Source organism: Galeopterus variegatus, unplaced genomic scaffold (genome assembly GCF_000696425.1).
Source record: "Galeopterus variegatus unplaced genomic scaffold, G_variegatus-3.0.2 Scaffold256, whole genome shotgun sequence".
NCBI lineage: Eukaryota > Metazoa > Chordata > Mammalia > Dermoptera > Cynocephalidae > Galeopterus > Galeopterus variegatus.
The window spans coordinates 26,211-49,426 of NW_007726367.1; the positions used below are offsets into that span (position 1 = coordinate 26,211).

A 23,216-nucleotide genomic window follows, 5' to 3' on the forward strand; every position below is an offset into this window, starting at 1 on the left:
AAATTCCAGCTCCAGAGCCTCCTCTGCTCCCACCCCAGGCAGTGGAGAGGAGACCAGTTCCCAGAGGAGCAAGTGCCAACCTCTGTCTTCCGGTCCAGTGGGGAAGAAGACAAGGCTGTGGGGACACGGGGGGCTCAAGGGCTCTGGAAAGGGACACCTTTGCAAGATGTTGAGGTCCCCATGGTTAAGAGTCTGCAGCCTGGGTTCGAATCCCACCCTGACGCTCACTGCTGGACTGCTGTGGCAGTGTGTTGGGTGCAGGGTGAGGGTGTGGACTCTGAAATCGGACAGCTTGGGTTCAGATCCTGACTCTGACCCTTGACAGCTGTGGGCCTTGGCCAAATCACCTCCACTCCATGCCTCAGCACACTCAGCTGTAAAATGGGCATAGCCCATGCCTCTACTTCATGGGGCTCTCGTGAGTAGTGTTCCAGTTCTCTGCTGATAAGTAGGACATCACCCAAACGCTAGTGGCTTAAACTAACCTTTATTATTATCTTATGGTTTGATGGGTTGATGGGGCTCAGCTGGGTGGTCCTTGCTTGAGTTCCTCCAGGAAGGTTCAGTCGATGCCCACTGGGGCTGGAGTCAGCTGGGCATGACTGGGTGGGCATCCAAGGTGGGTCCTCCCCATGCGGGCGGTCAGGCTGGTTTCTCCCAGCATGGAGAATGTCTGGGAGCAAGCATTCCGAGACCCAGCTGGGAGCTCCGGGGCTTTTGTATGACCTTGCCTCAGAAGTCACACTGTGACACTGGTGCTGTGTTCTGTCGGTCAAGAGCAAGTGACATACCTGTGGGGCACAGAGGGTGTGCTCGATGAACGGCAGCTGCTAAAGGCAAGTGGCCCAACCTCGCCAAGCCTCAGCCTGGTCCTCTCCAGACAGGGGTAATAATTGTGCATGTTGAATGGGGTTGCTGAGAGGGTTATGTGGGGATAAGCAGGGCCCTGGGCATGGTGACACAGTGCCCACTGGCACCCTAGCACTAATGGATATCCCTATCCCAGACAGAGTGAAGCTCTATGAGGGTCCCCAGCTAGTGGCAGATTCTGGGGTGATCATTGATACATATCCATGTGAGGGGGGCGTCTTGGTGACTAAGCTCTTAGAGGGCTTGATACACAACAAGTGCTCCATACATGGCAGTGATTATAAGTGATGATGTGGCATTGAGCCTGTGGTAGTGCCACTCTCACTTGTTGAGAGGCATGTGACCCAAGTGTCCAGGAGGATGACATTGGATGGGTGTGCAAGCGTCCTGGCCTTTGCTCTCCCAGTCTCCAAAGCCCTGTGTGTGCTGCTCACGTCCATTCCCAGGATTTCCTCATTTCCTCCAGTTCCACTCCCTTCCCTGACTTTTTCATTTTTGGCAGCTGGCCGGTGTGAGGATCTGAACCCTTGACCTTGGTGTTATAACACCGCACTTTCCCAAGTGAGCTAACCGGCCAGCCTTCGACTCCCTGTGTTTTGAAACCCATCCCCGCCCTGAGCCCTGGGCCCTTCTGCCCTCCAGCCCCTCCTTTTTTCACTCTATGTCTCAGTTCTCTCCAGGTCTACCTGCGACAATGACAACGTGCCCAGGCAACTGCTTGTTTTGGAGGGGGTGGGGGTTGGTGGGGCAGGATAAGATTAAGGTTGGTCAACCCTACTTTGTGCCAGGCACAGTGGGTGGCACTTGACTAGCTCTGAGCTGGCCAGTGCTGCCATTGACCCCCAGGGGAGGAGTCACCATTCCCACTTCAGGGACTAGGTAACACGCTCAGAAAGGGGAAAGTCTGGGGCCAAAAGTCACACAATTAGGTTCAGAGGCTGCAAATTGCTTGCAGCTCAGGGCTGAACCCAGCCTCTGGATTTTTTTTTAAAGCTCATATTTGTTTTAAACATCTAAAAAAGGTAAAACTTTTACATAAAAATCCAGGTTTCTGGTTTGTTTTAACCACTGGAAGATCTCTCTGTGCCTAAACAGCATTGCCACCTGTCATCAGGCTGCTAAAGCTGAGTAGCGACTGTGCCTTTAGATGGGGCATATGCACTCCAGCTTACCCCAGTCCCCACCACTCCCTACTGCCTTACACTTACCCATGCTGTCCTCATGCAGTCATGTCCCTGATGCTGCAGGAGTTTGAGTTGGTGACCCCTGCACAGAATGTCAACATGCCAGCTTTCCTGGTGATGGCAGTGAGTGGAAAGCTGGTCCGGGACAAACACCTCCTGCTTCTATTTTGCATTTGATCAAAATGGAGAGGGCGGGGGAAAGGGCCCCTTCTACCCCAGCACACACAGTGACACCCCATCCTGAGCGTTCACTCTGCAGACTGAAGGGACCGGAACATTGTGAAGTTGTAGATTATAAAAGCTGGAAGACCCAGAGAGTTTTAGCAATTTGGCCCAGGTCACACAGCAAGAGTGGCAAGTTGGTCTGGGTCCCAGAGGGTTCTTCTTCCTGTCCTGGTGGCGCCTCTGCTTCTGGGGCTCCGTCTCTGTGGAATATGGTGGCCTCCCTGCTCCCTTCTCCTCCTTTCCAGTCTCCATGTCCCTATGGAAACAGCAGGCCAGCCTCTTCCCTCTCTAGGGATCCCAGGCTACCCCTGCCCTCTCCACAGAGGCATTTCAGCAGCTGATCCCTTAGGGGAGTGGGTCTTCTTCTGTGACCCTAGACGAGCCTTGGCCCCAAAGACCACAGGGAGGGTGTGTTTGCTGGAGTCCCAGCCGAGAGGCTGTGTGGTTAGCAGGAAGCTGCTCCTACTTTTCTCTAAGACCAGGGGTGGGAAAATTGTTTGGATGCCCAAGGGTGCCCTGCTGGCCATGGAGGGATTCATGGTCATTCAGTTCCTGGTCCCATCAGCTCCTGGGCTCTGAAGGGGGCCCAGATTGCCCATCCGTGCCTCGCCCTGCCCTGCACAGTGAATCTGTGCCTTCTGGCCTGCAGGTGGCTGAGGGCGGCTTCCCTTAGTGATCAGTTACAATCTTCCTACTGGCCATGGCCTAGAGTAGATTGCAGGGTGACGATGACCATGCATCTCCAAAACTGCCCCCCTCCTGCAGCTCCCAGAGGACAGAGATTAGGCTGACAGCCATCCTTCCCCTTTCCTCCCCACCATGTCCATTCTGCTCTTGGCTCCAAAAACCAGGCCAGCTACCCACGTAGCTCACTGTGCCAGCTCAGTCATGCAAGCTGGAAATACTGGCAGATGTTCCAGCCCCAAAGTTTTCAAACTGTGCCCTCTGCAGATGCCTTAGGGGCCTGGGGTGAGAGGAATAGGGAGGTGAGACTCATGGATATAGCCCCAAGCCCCTCCCCACACTTTCAACCTGTTTTTATTTTATCTGTATTTATTCATTCACTCTCATTAATTTTGCAAATATTTATTGAGCACCTACTACATGCCAGACAGTGTTCTAGGTGCTGAGGTCGAGCAGGGAGCCAAACAAGGCTCCAGTTTTCATGAAGCTGACATTCTGGTGTGTAAGAGGAGATGATAAAAAACAAAACTAAAGACTTCCACTTCTGGGAAGATGGAATAGACATACTTCTCCCTATTCTTCCTGTGCAGTACAACTAAAATCCTTGGACATCATAAACAAATAGGCATACAAAGACTCTGCAAGGTGGAGAGAAGAGAGTAGGCTGGCTAGGGACCAGAGAACAACACATTGGTGAGTTTTTTGTGTGTCATATATCCCAGATTTGGAGTTGAAGAAAACAGCAACCCAGAAATGCCAAAAGGCACAAAAAGGGAAACAAAAACAGAAATATCGCCAACAAAAGTCTGTGTTCTCTACTCAAAAGACCAGGAAAGGGTCTGCTCACTAAGACAGAAAACTTTTAGCAATAACTGTTCTACTCCACTCACATTTACAGAGAAAAATCTGTTGCTTCACTCCCACCTATGCCAGCAAGGGACCGGGGAGCTCACCAGGCTTTGACAAGGTGCCCCAACCTCTTCTCTTGCTGGGGTGGTGGCATAGGAGGGAGCTGGGACTTTCATTCCCACTGGACAGTAAGAAGTCCTGCCTACCCCTGAGTGCAGTGGAGACCACATGGGGAGTGTGGACTTTTACCTCCACCAGGCAGGGACATGGTGCCCCTCCCCTTCCCTGCTGGGATGTGTCAGAACAGAATATTGGAGAGTCAGGACTTTTGCCACTGCCCAGTGGTAATGAGACCATCCCCCCTCCCCATGGTGTCAGTGGAGGCAACTTGGGGAGCAGTAATGAGGCACTCCTGCCCCTCCTAGCCAGGACAGTATCAGCAGAGGCCTACTGGGGAGCCAGAACTCCCATCCCTGACTGGCAATAACCAGGAACCCTCTCCATCTTGAGTGTCATTGATGGCCCAGTGGGATACTAGGACTTCCACCCCGACCTAGAAGTAACCAGGCAGTGATCCTCCTTCCCTTGCCAGAATGGTGTCAAAGAAAGCCAGCTAAAGCAGAAGGTTTAAATAAGAGCCAGAGTCTTATATGTCAAGGTTGCAATTAAAATCACCACACCAAGGACCAGGAAGATCTCAACTTGAATGGAAAAAAATAAACAATAGATCCCAATACTAAAGTGACAGGAAAAGTTAGAATTATCTGATAAAGATTTTAAAACAATCATTATAAAAATGCTTCATTGAGCAATTACAAACACCATTGAAAAAGTAGAAAGGCTCAGGAAAGAAGTAGAAGATACAAAGAAAAATCAAATGTAAATTTTAGAACTGAAAAATACAATAACCAAAATAGAAAACTCAACAGCAGAATGTAGGGGACAGATGAAAGAATCTGTGAACTTGAAGACAGGACAATAGAAATTACCCAATCTAAATAACAGAGAGAAAATAAACTTAAAAAAAAAAAAAAAAGAAAGAAAACGAATATAGCCTCAAGGAACTCCAGGATTATAACAAAAGATCTAACATTGGTGTCCCAGCAGGAAAGGAGAAAGAGGTTAGGGCTAAAAAAAAGTACTCAAAGAAATGGCTGGGAAAAAAAATCCCCAATTTTGTAAAAGACATAAACCTACAGAGTCATAAAGTTGAATGAGTCTCCGAATAGTATAAACCCAAAGAAATCCATACTAAGACACAACATAGTCAAACTTTTAGAAACTAAAGTCAAAGAAAAAATCTTGGAAGCAGTGAGAGAAAAACAGCACCTTAACTGTAATACAAATGACAGTGAATTTTGCATCAGAAACCATGGAGCTAGACGAAGGTGGCACATTTTTCAAGTGCTGAAAGTAAAGAACTGTCAACTCAGAAGTCTACATGTAGCAAAAATGTACCTTGGGAACAAAGAGGAAATCAAGACATCCTCAGATGAAGGAAAACTAAAAAAACTTACTGCCAGCAGACTCTCCCTAAAAGAGTGGCTATAGGAAGTTCTCCAAACAGAAAATACATAAAAAGAAGAAAATTTTGAACATCAGGCAGGAAGAATGAAAAATGAAAAGGGAAATTTTACTTCTCCTCTTCAATTTTCTAAGCTTTGTTTGATGGTTGATATGATCTTGTGTGGTTCTAAATGTATATAGAGGAAATCTTTAAGACAATTATATTATAAATGGGGGAAGGTAAAGGAACATAAAGGGAGCTGAGATTTCTATGCTTCACTCAAAATGGTAAATATCAACACAAGTAGACTGATTAGTTATGTATATATAAGGTAAGACCTTGAGGAACCATTAAAAAAGCTATATAGAGAGATACACTCAAAATCACTATAGATAAGTAAAAATGGAATTATTAAAAATGTTCAAGTAACCCATAGGAAAGCAAGAGAAAAAAAAAAAGAGAAACAAAAAACAGAGAATAAACAGAAAACAAAACAAAATAAGTTGGCAGGCTTAAGATATAATATATCAATAATCACATTAAATGTATGTGTTCTAAATACACCATTAAGTCAGAGATTGGCAGAGTGGATTTAGAAAACATGACCCAACTATATGCTGTCTACAAGAAACTCGCTTCAAATATAATGAGATAGCTAGGTTGAAAGTAAAAGGATGGAAAACATATATCATGCAAACATTAATCAAAAGAAAGCAGGACTGGCTATATTAATATTAAATAAAGTAGACTCAGAGCAAAGAAAAACTACCAGAGATGGACATTAAATAATGATAAAAGGGTCAGTCCACCAAGAAGACATAGCAGTCCTAAATGTGTATGCACTAAACAACACAGCTGCGAAATCTGTGAAGGAAAAATTAATGTAACTGAAAGGAGAAATAGGCAAATCCACAATTATACTTAGAGATTTCAACAGGCTTCTCTCAAAAATTAATAGAACACTAAACAGAAAATCAACAAAGATTTAGGAGAACTCAACAACACCATCAACCAGTAGGATCTAATTGACGCTTATAGAAGACTCCATCCAATAATAGGAGAATACACATTCTTTCTAAATGTTCATACACATATACCAAGATAGACCATATCCTGGACCATAAAACAAAATTCAACAAATTATTAAAAATTGAAATCATATAGAGTGTGTTCTCTGGCCACAATAAAATCAAACCAAGATAACGGGAAAACTTCCAAACACTTAGGAACTAAACAATATCCTTTTAATTAATCCATGGGTTATAGAGGAAGTCTCAAGGAAGATTTAAGAATGCATTGAACTGAAGAAAATGAAAATACAATGTATCAAAATTTGTGGGACACAGAAAAAGCAGAACTGAGAGGGAAATTTATAGTACTGAATGTTTACTTTAGAAAAGAGAAAATGTTTCAAATCAGTAATAAGAGCTCCCACTCCAACATTCATAGGCAAAAAAAAAAAAAAAAAAAAAAAAATCCTTGGTCTAAATTTCATACCTTTTACAAAAATGAATTCAAAGTGGATCACAAACTTAAATATAAAATGTAAAACTATGAAACTTTTAGGAAAAAAAAAGATGAAAGCAAATACAAATTTAAAAAAAAAAAGAAAATAGGAGTGAATCTTTGGGGATCCAGGGCTGGGTAAAAGGTCTTAAACTTGACATCAAAGCTTAAAAGGAAAAATTGATCAATTGGATTTCATCAAAATTAAAAACTTTTGCTCTGGGAAAGACCCTGCTAAGAGGTTGAAAAGACAAGACACAGACTAGGAGAAAATATCTGAAAACCACATATCTGATAAAGGACTAATATATAGGATATATAATGAGCTCTCAAAACTCAGCAGTAAACAGCAACAAAACAATCCAAGTAGAAAGTGGGCAAAAATTATGAACTGACATTTTGCTGAGGATATATAGATAACAAATAAACAAATGTAAAGTTGTTTAACACCATTAGTTGTTAGAGAAATGCAAATTAATGCTACAATGAGATATTACCACATATTTATCAAAATAGCTAAAACAAAAAAGTGACACCATCAAACACTGGTGAGGATTCAGAGAAACTCATACATTGCTAGCAGGAGTATTATTCAACAATCTAAAGTAACAAACTGTTAATACATGAACAACTTGGATGATTCTCCAGAAAACTACACTGAGTGAAAAATCCAATCCTGAACATACATATTGTATGATTTTAATTAATTAATTAATTAATTTTTGGTGGCTGGCTGGTATGGAGATCTGAACCCTTGATCTTGGTGTTACAACACCATGCTCCTGGCTCAAATCCCACCAGCCTATCATCCCAGAAGAAAGATGAGCCCTGTCTCCCAGTAGATTTTGCTAAAGTCCTGGGATTGTATCTCCTGAGCCTGACTTGGGTCACATGCCCACCCCTGAACCAATGACTATGACTGGAGGGAAGCAGTACTCTCATTGGCCAGGCCCAGATCATGTGCTGACCCTGAGAGGCCAGGGGTGGGGCCAGCCCCACACAAACCACATGGCTTGAGTAGGGGGGAGAAACAACCCATTTGCAGAATTCGGTGCTGTTACAAGAAAGAAAAACGGATACTGGTCAAGCAAAACCAACATACTCATGGAGTCCCAGAAAAAGCCTGCATCTCCATTCTCTACCCTCATACTCTAAGTTCCCATCATGCTTGTACAGAGACATCCCAGATTGAACTAGTATCTTCAGCTTCATTGCTCAGGAGAGAGTATCTGATTGTACCAGCTTTTGTCAGATGTTCAGCTCTTGTCCGGTCACTTATGAATAGAGGGGTGGGTCATGTGCTGGACCTTTTGGTGGACAAGGAAGTTTTTTGATGGGCTAGGCTAACACCCCAAAACTATTTATTACAGATACTCAGCACTTCTGAAAGATCTAAATTAGTTCTGTACTACGAAAGAATCAGAGGAATCTATTAATAGGTTTGGCATAAAAGGAAACAGGTGATTATTAAAGATCCATTTGAGAAAGGCTGAATCCTCAGATTTTCCCTTGCTTTCTCCTGGGGTGAACTGAGATTGAAAAGGAAGAGCAGCAGGTGCACGAGGTGGGTGGTACTGACCATGGGGAACACAGGAGTGACAATGGCCAGAGACCGGCTGGGTGGGCTGGCAGCAGTAGGGACCTGGAGCTGACAGGCAGTGCAGAGTTAGAAAAGCAAAACTGATCCCTTGCTTTGGAGGGAAGCAGTTACAAAGGCCAAGATTGGGCGACAGAGACCCAGAAACCAGGCCAGGTGTAACTGGAGCCAGGCAAGTAACCCCACTCCTGGTACTAAACATGAATGCACAGCATCAGACATATCTAGAACTGGAACTTGGCTAGCTGAGTCTCCTAGCTCCACCCCCTTCCTTCCCTTCCTTCCGGATATGGATAGGACAGATTCTCCAGCTTTGGGCAAGGCTCAGCATACACATCAGGTGAGGGCAGCCAAGAGTCCCAGATGTAGAGGGAAAGTGTGGAGTAGAGAGCTAAGCAGGTTGTTATAACTTAGTTTCTCAGTGGGGAGAGCTTGCAAACCAAATCATATATGAGGGTACTTAAAAAAAGTTCGTGGAAAAATAGAATTGAAAGAAAATATGAATCTTTCCATGAACTTTTTGAAGTGCTCTCATGGAAGTGGGTAATAAGAATGTGAGTAATAGTCGTTATAATAATGATAGCTACCTTTCTTGAGTACCTACTATGTGCCAGACACTATTCTAAGATGGTTTTAATGGACCATCTCCTTTGATCCTTGCAAAAACACTGAGGTAATGTTATGTTTATTAAAATGGATGTGAGGAATATGAGAGGAGTTAGGCATCTTGCCCAGGGTCGCAAGTAATTTAACGTTCATAAAACACAAGCTTTTAGGATAGTGGGTCCCTATTTCCTCCTTTATCATCAACTCCAACTTTTCTCCTCATGCATCCTCACTCCAGCATTCCAAACCTCCCACGGCTTGTGGAATGCTCCCGACTCTCATTCTTCCATGCCTTTATAACCACTATTCCCTTCTCCTGGAGTGCCCTATGCCCCGGTCAATTCCCACTCATCCGGCCACACCCAGATAAGCATTGTTCTGTTTGGGGTAATGTTCCCTGATACCAGCCCCCTTGGACTTGCTCTCTTTTTGCCTCCTGATAATGAATCCATTCATCCACTCATCTGTCCATTCATCCATCGGTGAGTGGATGAACACAGTCATGTCTGCATCACGATGTACAGATAATTCCCTCTCTCCCACACCAGACTGTGAATGGGTCAGGAACCAAGTCTTATTCTTCTCCAAGGCAGTACCTGCTCAGGGTCTGGCCCAGAGGAGGCAGCCATGCAGGGATGAATGAACATTTGGTGGGGGGAGGATTTCCTGCCCCCTGTCCACCCTCACCACGGCATCTCTCTCCTGGTCTCTTGGCAGCCTGGCGTGGGGCTCCTTTACCTGCTGCATGGCAGCCTCTGTCACCACGCTCAACTCCTACACCAAGACGGTCATTGAGTTCCGGCACAAGCGCAAGGTCTTTGAGCAGGGCTACCGGGAGGAGCCGACCTTCATAGACCCTGAGGCCATCAAGTACTTCCGGGAGAGGTCAGTGCACATGGGGTTAACTCTGGCCCCCACTGGGAATCTGAAGCCCAAGTCCTGACTCAGTGGCCACAGGCCCTAGGCAAAACTGGAGTGGTCTGATGGAGTGAGAGGTGTTCTGGGGGGCTGTAGGGTGGAGGGGATGGCCCCCACTGGGAATCTGAAGCCCAAGTCCTGACTCAGTGGCCACAGGCCCTAGGCAAAAACTGGAGTGGTCTGATGGAGTGAGAGGTGTTCTGGGGGGCTGTAGGGTGGAGGGGGCAGGCTGGGTGAGGCAGAGTTTGGACTCCACTGTGTTGGAATTTCTGGGACACTTTGGTATTTTATGGGCATGAGGTTGCCTTGGGCTTATGTGATCAGAGTGTGAGAAACCCAGAAGGGAATCAAGTGTTTGCCATTTGCCCTCATGATACTTAGAACCATGATAAAGAGGCTGAACCAAGGTTTCCTTCTTGAGCTCTGTCACAGCACTGAGTGAAAAGAGGACGCAGCAGTGGGACTGGTGATGGCTGCTGGAGGAGGATGGCTCCTCGAGGCCAGGGACTACATCTGATCACCTGAGTCTTCAGAGTCCATCTGGGAACAGAGGAGGTGACAATAAATGGTGGGCAGATGGATGAATGAGTAGATGGATAGATGGATGGATAGGTGAATAGATGGATGGATGGATGGATGAACAGGTGAAAGAATGGATGGGTGGATGAATGGATGGATAGATGGATGGATGAATGATTGGGTGGGTGAGTAAGTAGATAGGCAGAGGGGTGGGTGAGTAGGTGGGTACATTAATGGATGGGTGGATGGATAGAGGGAGGGAGGGAGGGAGGGATGAGTGGAAGGACTGACAGGCAGATGGCTGTCTGGGTGGATGTCAGGATTTCAGAATCTGGAGATACTCTTAGGCAGAACTCCTCCCAGACACCTTCTGATGGAGCCATTCAGAACATCAGCAGCCTGAAATCTGGGATTTCTGCACCTTCCCTGCAGGGAGTGAGTTCAATGGTTCGCTGTATCCACCCCACTCTCTACTGCTGTCCTCCTGGCTCCATCCAGAGCCGCTCCTATGGACAACTACCATGACCACTCCCCAGTTTAGTGCCAACCTCCAATCCATTAGCTGCCCTAGTCTCTTTTGGGCTGAGAGGGGGCTGCCTTTCTCAGCACATCCCACATCCCTAGAGCAGATGCATCCGTGTGTGTGGCAGGCTCACACCATCACACACTATGCTGCTCTCTGAGCTCCGTCCGTGGCAGCAGAGACGGGACAGAGCTGCTCTGACTCATGTCCCAGCCATACTCCAGCTTGTCCTGCCTGGGCCCCTGTACCTGTAGCGCCCAAGAATGGCAGATCTGGGCCTGGGGTCCCCATGCTCCCAGCTTCTCCTCTTGAGAGAGAGAGAACAGCAGCCCTAGGCCGGAGTCAACCATCACGACTTCCATTTGTGGTGGACTAGCTGGGCCCTGTGCCCCAGGCATTCATTTCATCCCCAAGACCTCTCTATGCAATTAGTACTATTAGTCTCATTTTACAGATAAGAAAAACAGAGGTTCAGAAGAGTTAAGATGCTTATGTAAGGTTGCACAGTGATGGAGACGGAGTTGAGCTCCAGATTGAAGAAAGTCAGAGCTGGCAATGCCCACAAAGATCAAGCCACCCAGATGGAAGAAGCAGAGCCAGGATCAGACCTAGGCAGCCACTCGAGTCCACGCAGGTGCTGTGATGCCCTGGACAGATCTGCTTGGCACTCATGGTTCGCGTGCAGGCTGGGGGCTTCTTGCTGCAAGTATGTGTGACTCTCAGTGGGAGGGCTGTCTCTGACCCTTGAGTCTGCTTTGTCCAACGTGTGGGGCTTACCAGAATGTGCAGGGGACTGATGCTGTCTAGAGTTGGTGGATGAAGACCCCAGCTTCCCACCCTTGGGTGAGCCAGTGCTGGGCCAAGCTCTGTCCTGACCCCCCTGCCCCCCGGGGTCTCCAGCGGAACTGAACTGCAGGGGCGCTCTGCAGGAACCTGCCATTAACACCCCCTTACTGGCTCTTTCCCTTTCCTGTCTCCCTTCCCCTCTCCCCTGCCCATATGTCCTGGGATCACATCCCAGATAAACTACCTATCCCCAAATCCTTGTCACAGAGTCCACTTCTGGGGGAGCTGACACACAGGAATGCCTTGCAGAGGCAGGAACTGGAAGGGCCTCAGGGCCATGACAGTCAGAGTCTGAGGAGGAAGAAAGATGCAGGAGGCTGGGGGCCGGCAGCCCGGAGGAGCTGGACTGTCCATGGGGCACAGGGGAGTGCTTCAGACAGAGGAGTGGCATGGTGGGCTATGGGGTCCCTATGGAGCCCCACTCTTACTGCTAAAGACGCCTCCCTCAGACTGGCACAGGCCTTCCTCTGCCACGTGGACCTCCTTTCTTTCCCTGAACACTCCGAGCTCATCCCCACCTCAGGGCCTTTGTACCTGCCTTGGACGCTCACCTGGCTGGCTCTCTTGGGCCTCAGCTCAGCTGTCACCTGTTCCGTGAGGCTTTCCCTAGTCACTTGGTCTAAATTTGCACACACACACACCCCCCACCCTGTCCTGGTCACTCTTGATCCCTTTACTGTTTCTTCATAGCACCTGCCACAACCTGACATTTCTTTATAAGTTTATTTGTTTGCCAGTTTGTAGAAAGTGAGCCCCGTGACAGAGGCCTTTGCTGTCTCATCCCCACTGCATCCGAGCACCTGGAATTGTGCCGGGCACCTGATAGGTGTTCATTGGAGGCTTTTTGGTGATTGACTGGATTCTGTTCTTTGGAGCTCTTCATGCCCTTTCAGCCCCAGTGACCCATCACCTCACTGATTCCGCATCCTAGTGCCCCCGTGCCGAAGTCCCAGGAGTAGTCAGTGGTGTCTGGGGAGGCCTGGCTAACCTGGCACCTGGGCTCACCTTGCCCAAGGCTGTGAAAGGTGGTAAGGTCCTGCATGACATGGGGTCCAGAGCAGGTATTCAGTACATGGCTATTGCAGGTACATATACAGCCTGATGGCTGAGACTGCCCCATAACACTGTAGCCAGCTGTCACCTCGGCTACGGGAGATCTACCTCCTGGGGCATCTGAGGGTACAGCGCACCTTGTTTTGCTGAGGCAGAAGACAGGTCTCTCCGTGCCCCATCAGCGAGAAGCTGCTGTTTGCTGGTGCCCCAGTTCCAGCAGTCCCTCACAGCTCAGGGCCCAAGACGAACGCTTCCCAGCATATGCACAGAGGCATTTTGCACATTCATAACTTGAACATTATGCAGAGGTTCATCAAATTTTATTTCCTTTCCCCTCCAAGGAGAGCATTTCAGCTTAGCTGGGTTGTTTGTGTGTGTGTGTGTCTTCCCTACAAAGAGCTCAGAGCACATAGATCCATGCACAGGTTTGTTGGGCAGCTCAGCTCTTGCAGTGGCAAGCGTCCCTGAAACCACAGCCAGGGACATGGGGGAAGGAGGTCTATGGCCCCACTTGTCCCCGTTTCCTACTTGCCAGGGGACAGCAAGTACTACAGAAAGGGCAGGAGTTTAGAGGCCCCCAGATCTAAGTAAGTTTTCCAGGTCTATCCCTTCACTGCTGTGTGACTTAGGGTAAGGCATTGAGTTTCTTTGGTCCGGTTTCCTCTGACTCATGATGAGAGAGTCCAGAGCTCTCGGGGTCTCAGGAAGGCTCAAATTTGATAACCCACATGACATGCTGGATACAGTGCCTGGCACATGGCAGGCTTCGTGTGTGTGAGTTCCTATCTCTTGTTCTACTGATGTCCTTGCCAGACTCTTGCTTAGGACAGAGATGGCAATGGTGTTTTAGATGTACTGCTAGTAATCATGTTGTTGTGTCTTACCCTGCATCAGGCACTCCTTTAAAAGCCTTAGGTGTGACTCAGTTCCTTTCCACAACAGCCCTATGAGGTATAGGTATTACAGTTGTCCCCATTTTACAGATGCAAATTGAGGCACAGAGAAGTGAAGTGAAGCTACTCTGAGGTCACACAGCTGTTAAGTGCCAGAGCTGGGATTTGAACCCAGGCCATAGTCAGTCACTGTGCTGTGCAGCCTCTCAGGCTTGGTCAGTTCAGTAGCCTCTGCCCAGCACTGACGTGGGACCTGGGCACCTGGGGGTGGCGAGGGAGTCCCACGGCTGAGCAGCTCACAGTGTGAGGGCAGGTGAGCTGGTGCTTGGGGGTCTGAGATGATGCATGCCAACGCACGGGGCACATGGTCTCCCTGCTCCCCCACTCCTATTAGCGGGAGAGGTATATGTGTGTCCCACCTCTTCCGTGACCCTCTTGCTGTCCTCCTGGGGACTGGGGACAAGGTGGTGACCTATGCGGGCTGGTGGACAGGAAGGGCTTGAACTGCCCCACCCCTACCCCTACTCCCACACAGGTCCTGTTGGGTTTTTCTCTGCAAGAGCCTTTTGCAGGTCTGAGGCATGGTTAGGCACATTCTGAATGGTTCTCAGGGCTTTTGCAATGTGGGCGTGTGCAGAAGAAAGGTGTGTGCATGTGCCATGCACGTGTGTGTGCCCGTGTGCACGTGCTCACGTGGAGGGGCCAGTATGCACGTGTGCTGGGTCTGGGGGGAGAGAGAGCCTACACACCCTCACCCCGAGCAGCCTCACCTGTCCCAGCTCTGAGAAACCTCTGGAATTAAACCCTCCCAGTGTCACCCTGCCTATTGTCCCCAAGGAGGGCGTCTTAATAGGGCCTCTCGAGGGGAGGGCCCGGAAGCTGCTGAATGAGAGGTAAATATTTGCAGATCGGGGCTTTCTTGAATACTTAATGTTCATATCTGGCTTAACAATGTGTGGAAGAAAATGAGACCTGTTGGGTTGGACTCCGGAGGGAATTTAGCCGACAAACATCCTGCCTCACTGGGGAAGCGGCAGCGTGGGGGCGGGCAGAGGCCCCAGAGCTTCCTGGCGGGGCTGCTCCCGCTCCTCCGCTCCTCCGGGCTGCCTCCTTTCCCCGGCTCTCCCCGCACCTCTCTCTGCAGCACTGAGGACTCTCTGAAATGACTTATCTATTTACTTTTTTGTTTATGTCTGCCTCCTTCCCACGTGCACTCCCCGAGAGCAGGGCGCTTGTCTTTCTTGGTTTCCACTCCATCCCCAGCACCTAGAACCACCGGGGGGCTCAATAAGTTATAGGATTAATTATTAGTAATAATTAATTATATCGTTAAGTATTGTAGAAAGTTATACAGTGCTTCCTGTTGCAGGCACAGTTCTAGTGCCTGGCCTATTCAGGCATTTAGCCCTTGTGGATAACATGAAGAAATAGACAGGGTTGGAATTAACTCAGCAATTTACTAGCTGTGAATCTCCAGGTAAGTTTCTTCACCTCTCAGAGCTTCAGTTTTCCTGGCTGGCAAATGAGCCGATGTTTACCTCTCAGTTTTGTGGTGAAGATTGAGTGAGATGATGCGATTAAGTTTCTGACCCAAAGCTAGGGGTCCCCTCTCCCTTACCCCTCTCCCCTACACCTCTCCCCGCCAGAGGCCTACAGGGCAAATAAGACATATTTCCTGCCTAAGAAAGGGGCATATAGCACCTTGCAAACTGGCAGCCCTCATAGAATCCTGTGCGAAGATGTACTTTGTTTGGCTTCCATGGTGGTTTTAAAATTCTTAAATTGTGGCTGAGTTTTAAAAATCAGGAGATTTCATGCTAAAAATCAAGGTTTTTGGTTTCTCATGAAAAGGCAGAGGATCTGGCCACACTGGCCTGTGTTTCTGCAGGGCAGTGATGGGCTGAGGCGTTTGAGTTTGCAGCCCCTCTGCTCACAGTTTAGTGAGCACGGCATAGTGCTATGGGTGACACGGCGGGGTCTCCTGGAGGTGACTCCAGGCAGGAGGTGTCAGTCCCGCCCCAGTGGGAGGTAGAGGATAGAAAAGGCTTCACGGAAGAGACCCTTGAGCCAAGTGTTTTACAACCTGTGAAGCATTTACCAGACAGATCAGCAGTGGGTAAGGGAGGGTATTTCAGATGCAGGAAACAGCCTGAGCAAGGGCCGGGAGGGGGGATGTGGTGTGATGTGAGAGTAAGTAATGAATGGGAGTTGAGCCTGGGTCTCTGCTTTCTCTGATCCTCCCACACTGTTTGGGGTAGGGGGCTGGTGGTAGCAGCTATTTGCCTCTCACTAGAATCAATTTACCTCCCAAGTAGAGAAAAGATGGAGTAGAAACTGTCCTAAAGCCCTGTCCTTGATGCCAGCGCTCACTGGGCTCTGCAGTCTACACAGAGCAGCCAGACCCTGGATCTCGGGGAGACTGTGTGTGAATATAAGTCATTTCTGCACAGCGAGGGGGCCGACCTCAGCCCCTCCACCCCGGCTCTTCACACAGATCAGGGACAGGCTTGGGGTGGGCACCTTGGCCCCACGGCCCACCAGCTGCCGTTCTCTCTCTCCTGTCTGTTGTGGGGGAACTTTGCGAAGAGCTTCTGCCCACGACCTTGCCTTCCACTCATGGCACAACCCACTCCAACCTGGCTCCCACCCCTCACTCCATGGGACAGTCCCCAGCGGCTGACACTGTGCACGCCGCCTTCCAAACTGCTTTCCCTCAGCTCCCCCGAGCCACTCTCCAACTCCTGGGTTCCTCGCAGGGCTGTCCCCTCTCTCCTCCGGTCTGTGAACTGCTGGTGCTGCTGGATCCAGCTCTAGCTCTCTTCCCTCCTGTTCTGATGTCACCCTCAGGGGCTGCGTGGCCGAGGACTCCCACGATCTGAGTCCCCTCTACCCGCTCAATGCCATATCCAGTTGTCCCCTTGGTGTTTCCACTCTGGATTCTCAAAGAAACCTCATATCAACACGCCCAAGACTTATCATGATATTCACCCCCAAACCCAGTCCTATTTGGCGTCTCTCTCTGTAAGTGGCCCTGCTTGTGCAACCCAGAAATCGGCAAGTCCTGATGGGCCCCTTTCATCCTCACCACCCCCATGTCTGTTCGTCACAAGCCCAGCGATTCTCCCCACAGTTTATCCTCTTCTCTCTGTCTCCATTCCCATTGTCCTAGTCCAAGGCTGCACCAGCACCTACCTGGGGGAATCCAGCAGTCTCCTATGTGGTCTCTGCACATCCATTTTTGCCTCCTCCAATCTGTTCTCCCCAGCAGCCTAAATGCTGCTTCAATATGCCAATGTATCAGAGTAACTGCCCCCATCTTTCTGTCTGAGCCTCGCTGGACCCCTGCAGCTCCCCAGCCAGGTCATTCCCCTGCCTCCGCAGCTCTCTGTTGCAGCGCTCCCCAACATTTCCCCAGTGTCCCCCTGGCCACACTGAGCAGCCTCATGCCTTGGGCATCTCCACCTCTGTGACTCTGCTCCTCTGTTCTCTCCTCTTCTGAGACAAAACAAATCTAGAGGTTTTCACATCATCAGTGGGGCCCTTGAGACTGGAGGAACCCCTTAGAGGCTGTCCAAGGTGGGGATGGGGGCTTGGAGTAGGGGTGCTGCAAATGCTAGTGATTATTTGTATTTGCAAGTAATAATTTTTAACCCATGCAATTCTAAAAATAATCTCAAGGTGTTAATATCTGGATGTCTTGTTCTAAAATCCAGTATTAAAGAAGTAGGAGACAAAATCATAAACTAGCCAGAGATACTCTACCCGGGCATTGACATTGTGGATAGCTTTAACTTCTCTGCTGTTTTCCAAATGCTTTGTATTATGATTATATTACTCAAAAAATGGAAAAAGAAAAAAAAAGATTCTTTTAAAAATCCCATTTATTTTCCCCTATCTAGGAATGGCCCTTTTGACATGATGTTATGGAATCATAATTTTACTACCTGTGGTCATTTATTTGCCAAAATTCCTTTTAATTCCATTCTTCATTCCATTGTAAATTGACCATTTAAAACTCAATGTGTTCTTTGTGCTCTGTGACAGCTTCTTAGCTGTTTAACCTCTGAGACTCTTTGAGCACAGCTCCATCTCACTCACGGTTTTCCCTGCTTGAATATTACTTCTTGGCAACACCTTGTGCTTTGTCACTCTTTGTTGGGGATCCTTTGAAATCACTGTTTATTCTAGAGAGGAGCATTGTGCCCAGAAATTAGAGGTGGCACTGGCAGGAGATTGCAGGGCCCTCGCACAGTCACGCAATTAGATCACTGACCAACACCATTCTGCAAGGAAGGCAGCAAGCACAGGACAGTCTTGGAAATGGAAAATGATCAAAGGATGGGGAGGAACATCTGGAAGGAACATCTGGGAGGAATGTTCTCTCCCTGAACTCCCACTTTTTCTGCCAAACATCAGCCAGCCGAGCCGGAGGAAGACTGAGAGGTGGGAGACTCTCATGCCCAACCTTCTCTACAGCTCGCTCCTTGATGGTGTCCATTTGTCACCAGGACTATGGCGAGGGGACTGGAGTCCTGGGCTTCATGGAGCCCCACACACATCCAAAGCCTGGCTGCTCAAGTGGGATCTAGACCCGACTGCATTGGCTTCACCTGGGAGCCTGTGAGACATGCAGAATCTCAGGCCCTGCTCCAGACCTGCTGAACCAGAATGTGCATTTTAACAAGCTCCTCAGATGATCTCTGGGCACCTTGAAGTTTGGCAAGTGCTGAGCTGGAGGACACAGCAGATACAGCCCTGGTCATGGGGTCAGCAGGGGCACGTGGTCTGCAGAGGACACTGGAGAAAGAAGGGTCCTACAGATCAGAGCTACTCAAAGTGTGGTCCCTGGACGGATGCTTTTTCGCAAATGTCCTCGAAGATATAAGGGCAGAAATTGAGATAAACATTTGGAAACTTTCATATTATGTTGACATTGCTGGGATACCCAAGCTTGCCTTTTGTATATACTTTTTTCCATTTCATTTTTATTCATTACAAAAGAATTGGCACAAAGTAAATTGAAAATTAAGGTGAAAAAAACCTAGCCCTTTATGACAGGTGGATAGTTTGGGAAGCACAGTGTACAGATTGTCAGTTCAGGCAGTGGCTGGAGATTCGGGAAACAGCTACCCTGGGGCCAGGGAGAGACAAGCTGGCTTTGATGATGGCACAGACGGGGCCACATGGGGTGGAGAATGTGCAGGAATGGGAGCACTGTGCGGGAGAGACCCTGGGGCGCCTGGCACCCACCCCACATAGCAGAGATAAGGCCTGGTGGGGGCCACATGGGGTGGAGAATGTGCAGGAATGGGAGCACTGTGCGGGAGAGACCCTGGGGCACCTGGCACCCACCCCACATAGCAGAGATAAGGCCTGGTGGTGCCCTGCCGATGCCCCTGGCTGCCCTGGAATTAATTAGGCCTGCAGGTGCTGCAGGACCTCCTGAAGAGACCTTGGTCTGGCCCACTCTGAAACCCCCCTCAGTGTCCTCCAAGGCTCCCAGCTCCCATGACTTGCCCGCATCCTTCTCTTCTCTCTGAAAGCGCAAGCACCCGGCCTCAGCTTCCAGGTGGGTTATTGGGGCAGTGACTGTGTGATGGTTCAGTCATCCCAGATAGCTGCTGGCACTTCTGCTGCAGTTCTGGGTGGTCCCAGCCCCACTTTCCACTAGGACCTCACAATGCAGGTGCATCTGGGGGGGCCTGATTGCAAGTCTCCTGTCTGCCGGGAGTCTGCAGAGCTCCAGGGACCCATACACTGGAGTTCAAGTCCCAGCCCTGCCCTGCCACTAGCCTGCTGCAGGGGTGGAGCCCATCCGGACTGGCTTGCGAGAGCCGACTGTGCAAATCTCTCCCTGGATCCCTGTTCAGGGATGTCACCATGGTAGCCTCAAGTCAGTCATGGTGAGAGTAATTACCCCAGGGATGTCATCAACAGTGTGAATTGGGCTCTTTTTTCTATTGTAGCCCCAGGCATGAGCATTGACCGCACACCACTAAACTTTGGGCAAGTTGTGCAACTCTCTTAGCTTTAATTCTCACATCTGTAAAATGGGACAGATGCTGGTAATGTCTGAGCAGGTGCCTCTGTTATTGTCATCTTTCCCTGGGGCTCATTCCCTTTTCTGGGCACCACAGCACCAAATCAGACTCAGCTTCTGTTCTGACTCTCTGTGTCCCCAATTTGGAGAGACTCTTCCACTTCTGAGGCAGATGCTTGTGCTGTGACCTCCTGTGGGTTCTGTCCGCCTTGAATCTAGAGGTTTTTGATACTTCGAAGTCTTTTCTCTGCTTCTTTGGAAATCTCCCTTTCCTGAGGTACCAGCAGCGACAGGTGTAAATGACGGAAAGGAAGAAGGGAGCATGTTGTTGGGAGGGTCTGGTTAATACGTTCAAGTAATGTTGTCCATGCTTGGAGCTGTGAGGCAGAGCTGGACGTGGAGCCACAGAGTGACAGAACCACCGAGGCCCCAGCAGTGAGGATGGTGATGATGACAATAGTAATGACAGCTATGACAAGGGTGGTCATAATAGCAAGTGCTGAGCCGTGTTCTCCAGACTCTAACCAGACTGAGCTTTACATTTATTAATTTGTTTAATCCTCACAGCAACCCTATGAGGTAGGTACATTATATACCCATTTATCAGATGAGGAAATCAAGACTTGGGGAGGATAAGGGACGTGTCCGGGCTCCAGTGGTTGGTAAGTGGTGGAGCCCCCACTCTAATCCCTCACAGAGGAGGAGCCCGAGACCCAGAGGAGGGACGTGACCCACTGGGGCACCGTCCCTCCTGACTCCCGTTCTGAACCTGTCACACCAAGCATCCCCATTAACTCTTCAAGGCACTTATTTAGATTTGTGGGTAATTTCTCACACCACCATTAAAAAAAAAAAAAAAGCGAACCATATTCAGAAGCACACACTGTTTCCTGCAGGAAATTACAGCTCAAATCAAAGGGAGATGTCATTTGCTGTTGCTCCTTTGCAACGTGGAGCTCTGCGTCCCTGATGGCCGGCTGCCTCCCGTGCGGCTGTTCCTGGCTCCGGACTGTTTCCCCTCGTTTCCTTGGCCGCCTCCTAGCCCCTTTCTCGCTTCCTTCCTTTCTTGCATTGCTGGAGATGCTTCGTGCCTAACACCGCGCTAGACGCCGAGGCTGCGAGTAGAGCGTTAGTCAACTCCATCCTTCTTCTCCCCGAGTTGAAAATGCTTCGGGGAAGACAGACTATTAAACAAGTTTTAAAATAGCAGTAGCTGAAATGTTCTGAGCCCTTACTCTGTGCCAGGTCCTGGGCTTCAGTCCTTACCACAGCCAGGGAGGCAGCGGTGATGGTCGTTACTGTCATGACTTTGACCACCACTATCAGGCCCCTTGCGCCCATAAGAAAACTGGGACTCAGAGCAGCCAGTGAGTCCCACAGGGTCATGCTGCCCGAGAGTGGCAACGCTGAGCTCGGCCACGATGCCTCCTCCCTCCAGGGCCCAAGGTCCCATCGTGCCGAAAGCCTCCCTTTTCCTCTGTGTGTCTCCTGCCAGGGAGCCCTGCTATTGGGGACCTTTGGCCCTGGAGGAGGCTGCAGAAGAGAGGCCTCACCACTGTCAAGCCTTAGCCATGCCCCACACAGCTGCCAAGACCCTGCAGACCCTACAGATCTGGCATTTGCATTGTTGAATCATGGAGAGGACTGAGTTTGTGCAAGGAAACCAGCTCTTTCTAAAATGGCAACACAGCATCATAGAAAGACGGGCAGAGGTGGCTTGGAGCTCAACTCCCTGTCTGGGAAGTGGAGCAGGTCCTGTGTTCTCATGATGCAGCTTGAGCGTCACCTCCCAAGCAGCCTCTGTTGGTCCCTGCACCAGTGAATCTCAACCCTGGCTGCACATTACAGCTGCCTGGAGTGATTTAAAGCTCCCTTGGCGACTTCAATGGGCAACCACTTTAAGAAGCGCTGGGCTCCACCAGGGGTTAACATGCCACCTCCTGCATGCCAATCCCACCCACCACCTGCCATTGTAAACAAAGATCTACAAACAGCCAGGCCCATCTGTGTGGTATTGTCTGCTCTGCTTTCACACGGCAAAGGCAGAGTCATCATGACAGAGACCATCTGGCTCCAAAGCCTCCAAGAGTTACTTCCCAGACCTTTATAGACAAAGATCGCCAACCCCTGGACTAGACAGTTATTTACTCTGCCAACCTCCTTAACATACTTCTAGCTCCAAACTTAGCACGTGAAGCCATAATTATTTGTCTATGTGTAAGACAGGCTTGAGCTCCAAGGGCAGGGGACTCTCTGCGCAAGGCCTGGCCCACACAGATGCTCACTGATTGGCGGGTGTTATGTGATTTGTTAGCTGTGAACTTGGGGCTTCTCTCTTTAGACTCCAGCCCCTTTGCTTACTGGGCCCCACTTCCCAGGGCTGAGCTCCCAGCAGAGACCAAGGAGGCGGCCAGCATGAGGCTTGACGGAGGAGGTGAATCTCAACATAGAAGGTGGGAGAATTGCGAGCCCGGGGCAGATCAAGGAATAGGTTCAAGGTTAAGGCTGTGAAATGCAGGAGGATGTGGGAACTCTTTACATAGCAGGACTGGCATCTGCTGACCCAGAGGCGCTGGATACGTCCGGGCAGGTGGTGCGCAGGCGAGGATGGGGCTCAGTTACCTGGTCCAGCCTCCCATCCAATGTTCGAATCCTATTACAGCTTCACGATACTCCAGTCTTGAGTACCTCCAGTGATGGGGAACTCACCACCTGACTAGACAGACATGCGCCATTATTTGGAAGAGTGAAAAAATTAGAAAACACCTAAATGTCTATCAATACAGTATTGAATATTAGTTATTTTTTCATATATAACTAGGAGAAAAAAGATGAGAGAGATCTAGGTGTACTCATATGGAAGATATTGGAAATTGCTTGGTAAGTGGAAAAAAAAACCTCAGGTTATAAAACATTATGTTTAATTGGAGGCTATTTATGTATGAAAAGAGTATTAGTCCTGCAAAGATAAATACCACACTACTAATAGTGATGGTCCCACTACTTGGAGATGTGATTATAGGAGACTTTTGCTTTCTCTATGGTGTTGAAATTTTTGTTTTTTGAACAAGCTTATGTTACCAAGAAAATAACAAAGAATTAAGAGACAAAAAATAAAGAGGACATCCTCCCTTATACTGAACTAAAATTTGCCTTCCTATAGCATCAACAAACAGGCCTTTGTTTTGTCATCTGGGGCCACCCAGGCCATAGAAGATATTTGTAAACAGAAATTGTGTCCAGAGTTTGTTCCCAGGGAAGCACAGGCCTGGCCCCTCGGCACAGACGGCATGGACAGTACTTGGGTGGTTATTCGATGCCTGTCATTTTCTGACTCATGGGCTTGCTTGTCTTCCCTGCTAGGCGGGAAGCTCTCGGAGGGCAGACTATGAAATC

General features: G+C 48.9%; 1 protein-coding gene across 1 annotated transcript in view; it reads left to right on the forward strand.

The window, feature by feature from the left end:
* Positions 1 to 23,216, forward strand: part of GSG1L (GSG1-like) — a 50,407-nt gene that overhangs the window by 7,843 nt on the left and 19,348 nt on the right. The window contains exon 3 of the mRNA XM_008566622.1: positions 9,746 to 9,913. Coding sequence (XP_008564844.1) covers positions 9,746 to 9,913 — 168 coding nt within the window. The remainder of the gene's footprint in view (positions 1 to 9,745; positions 9,914 to 23,216) is intronic.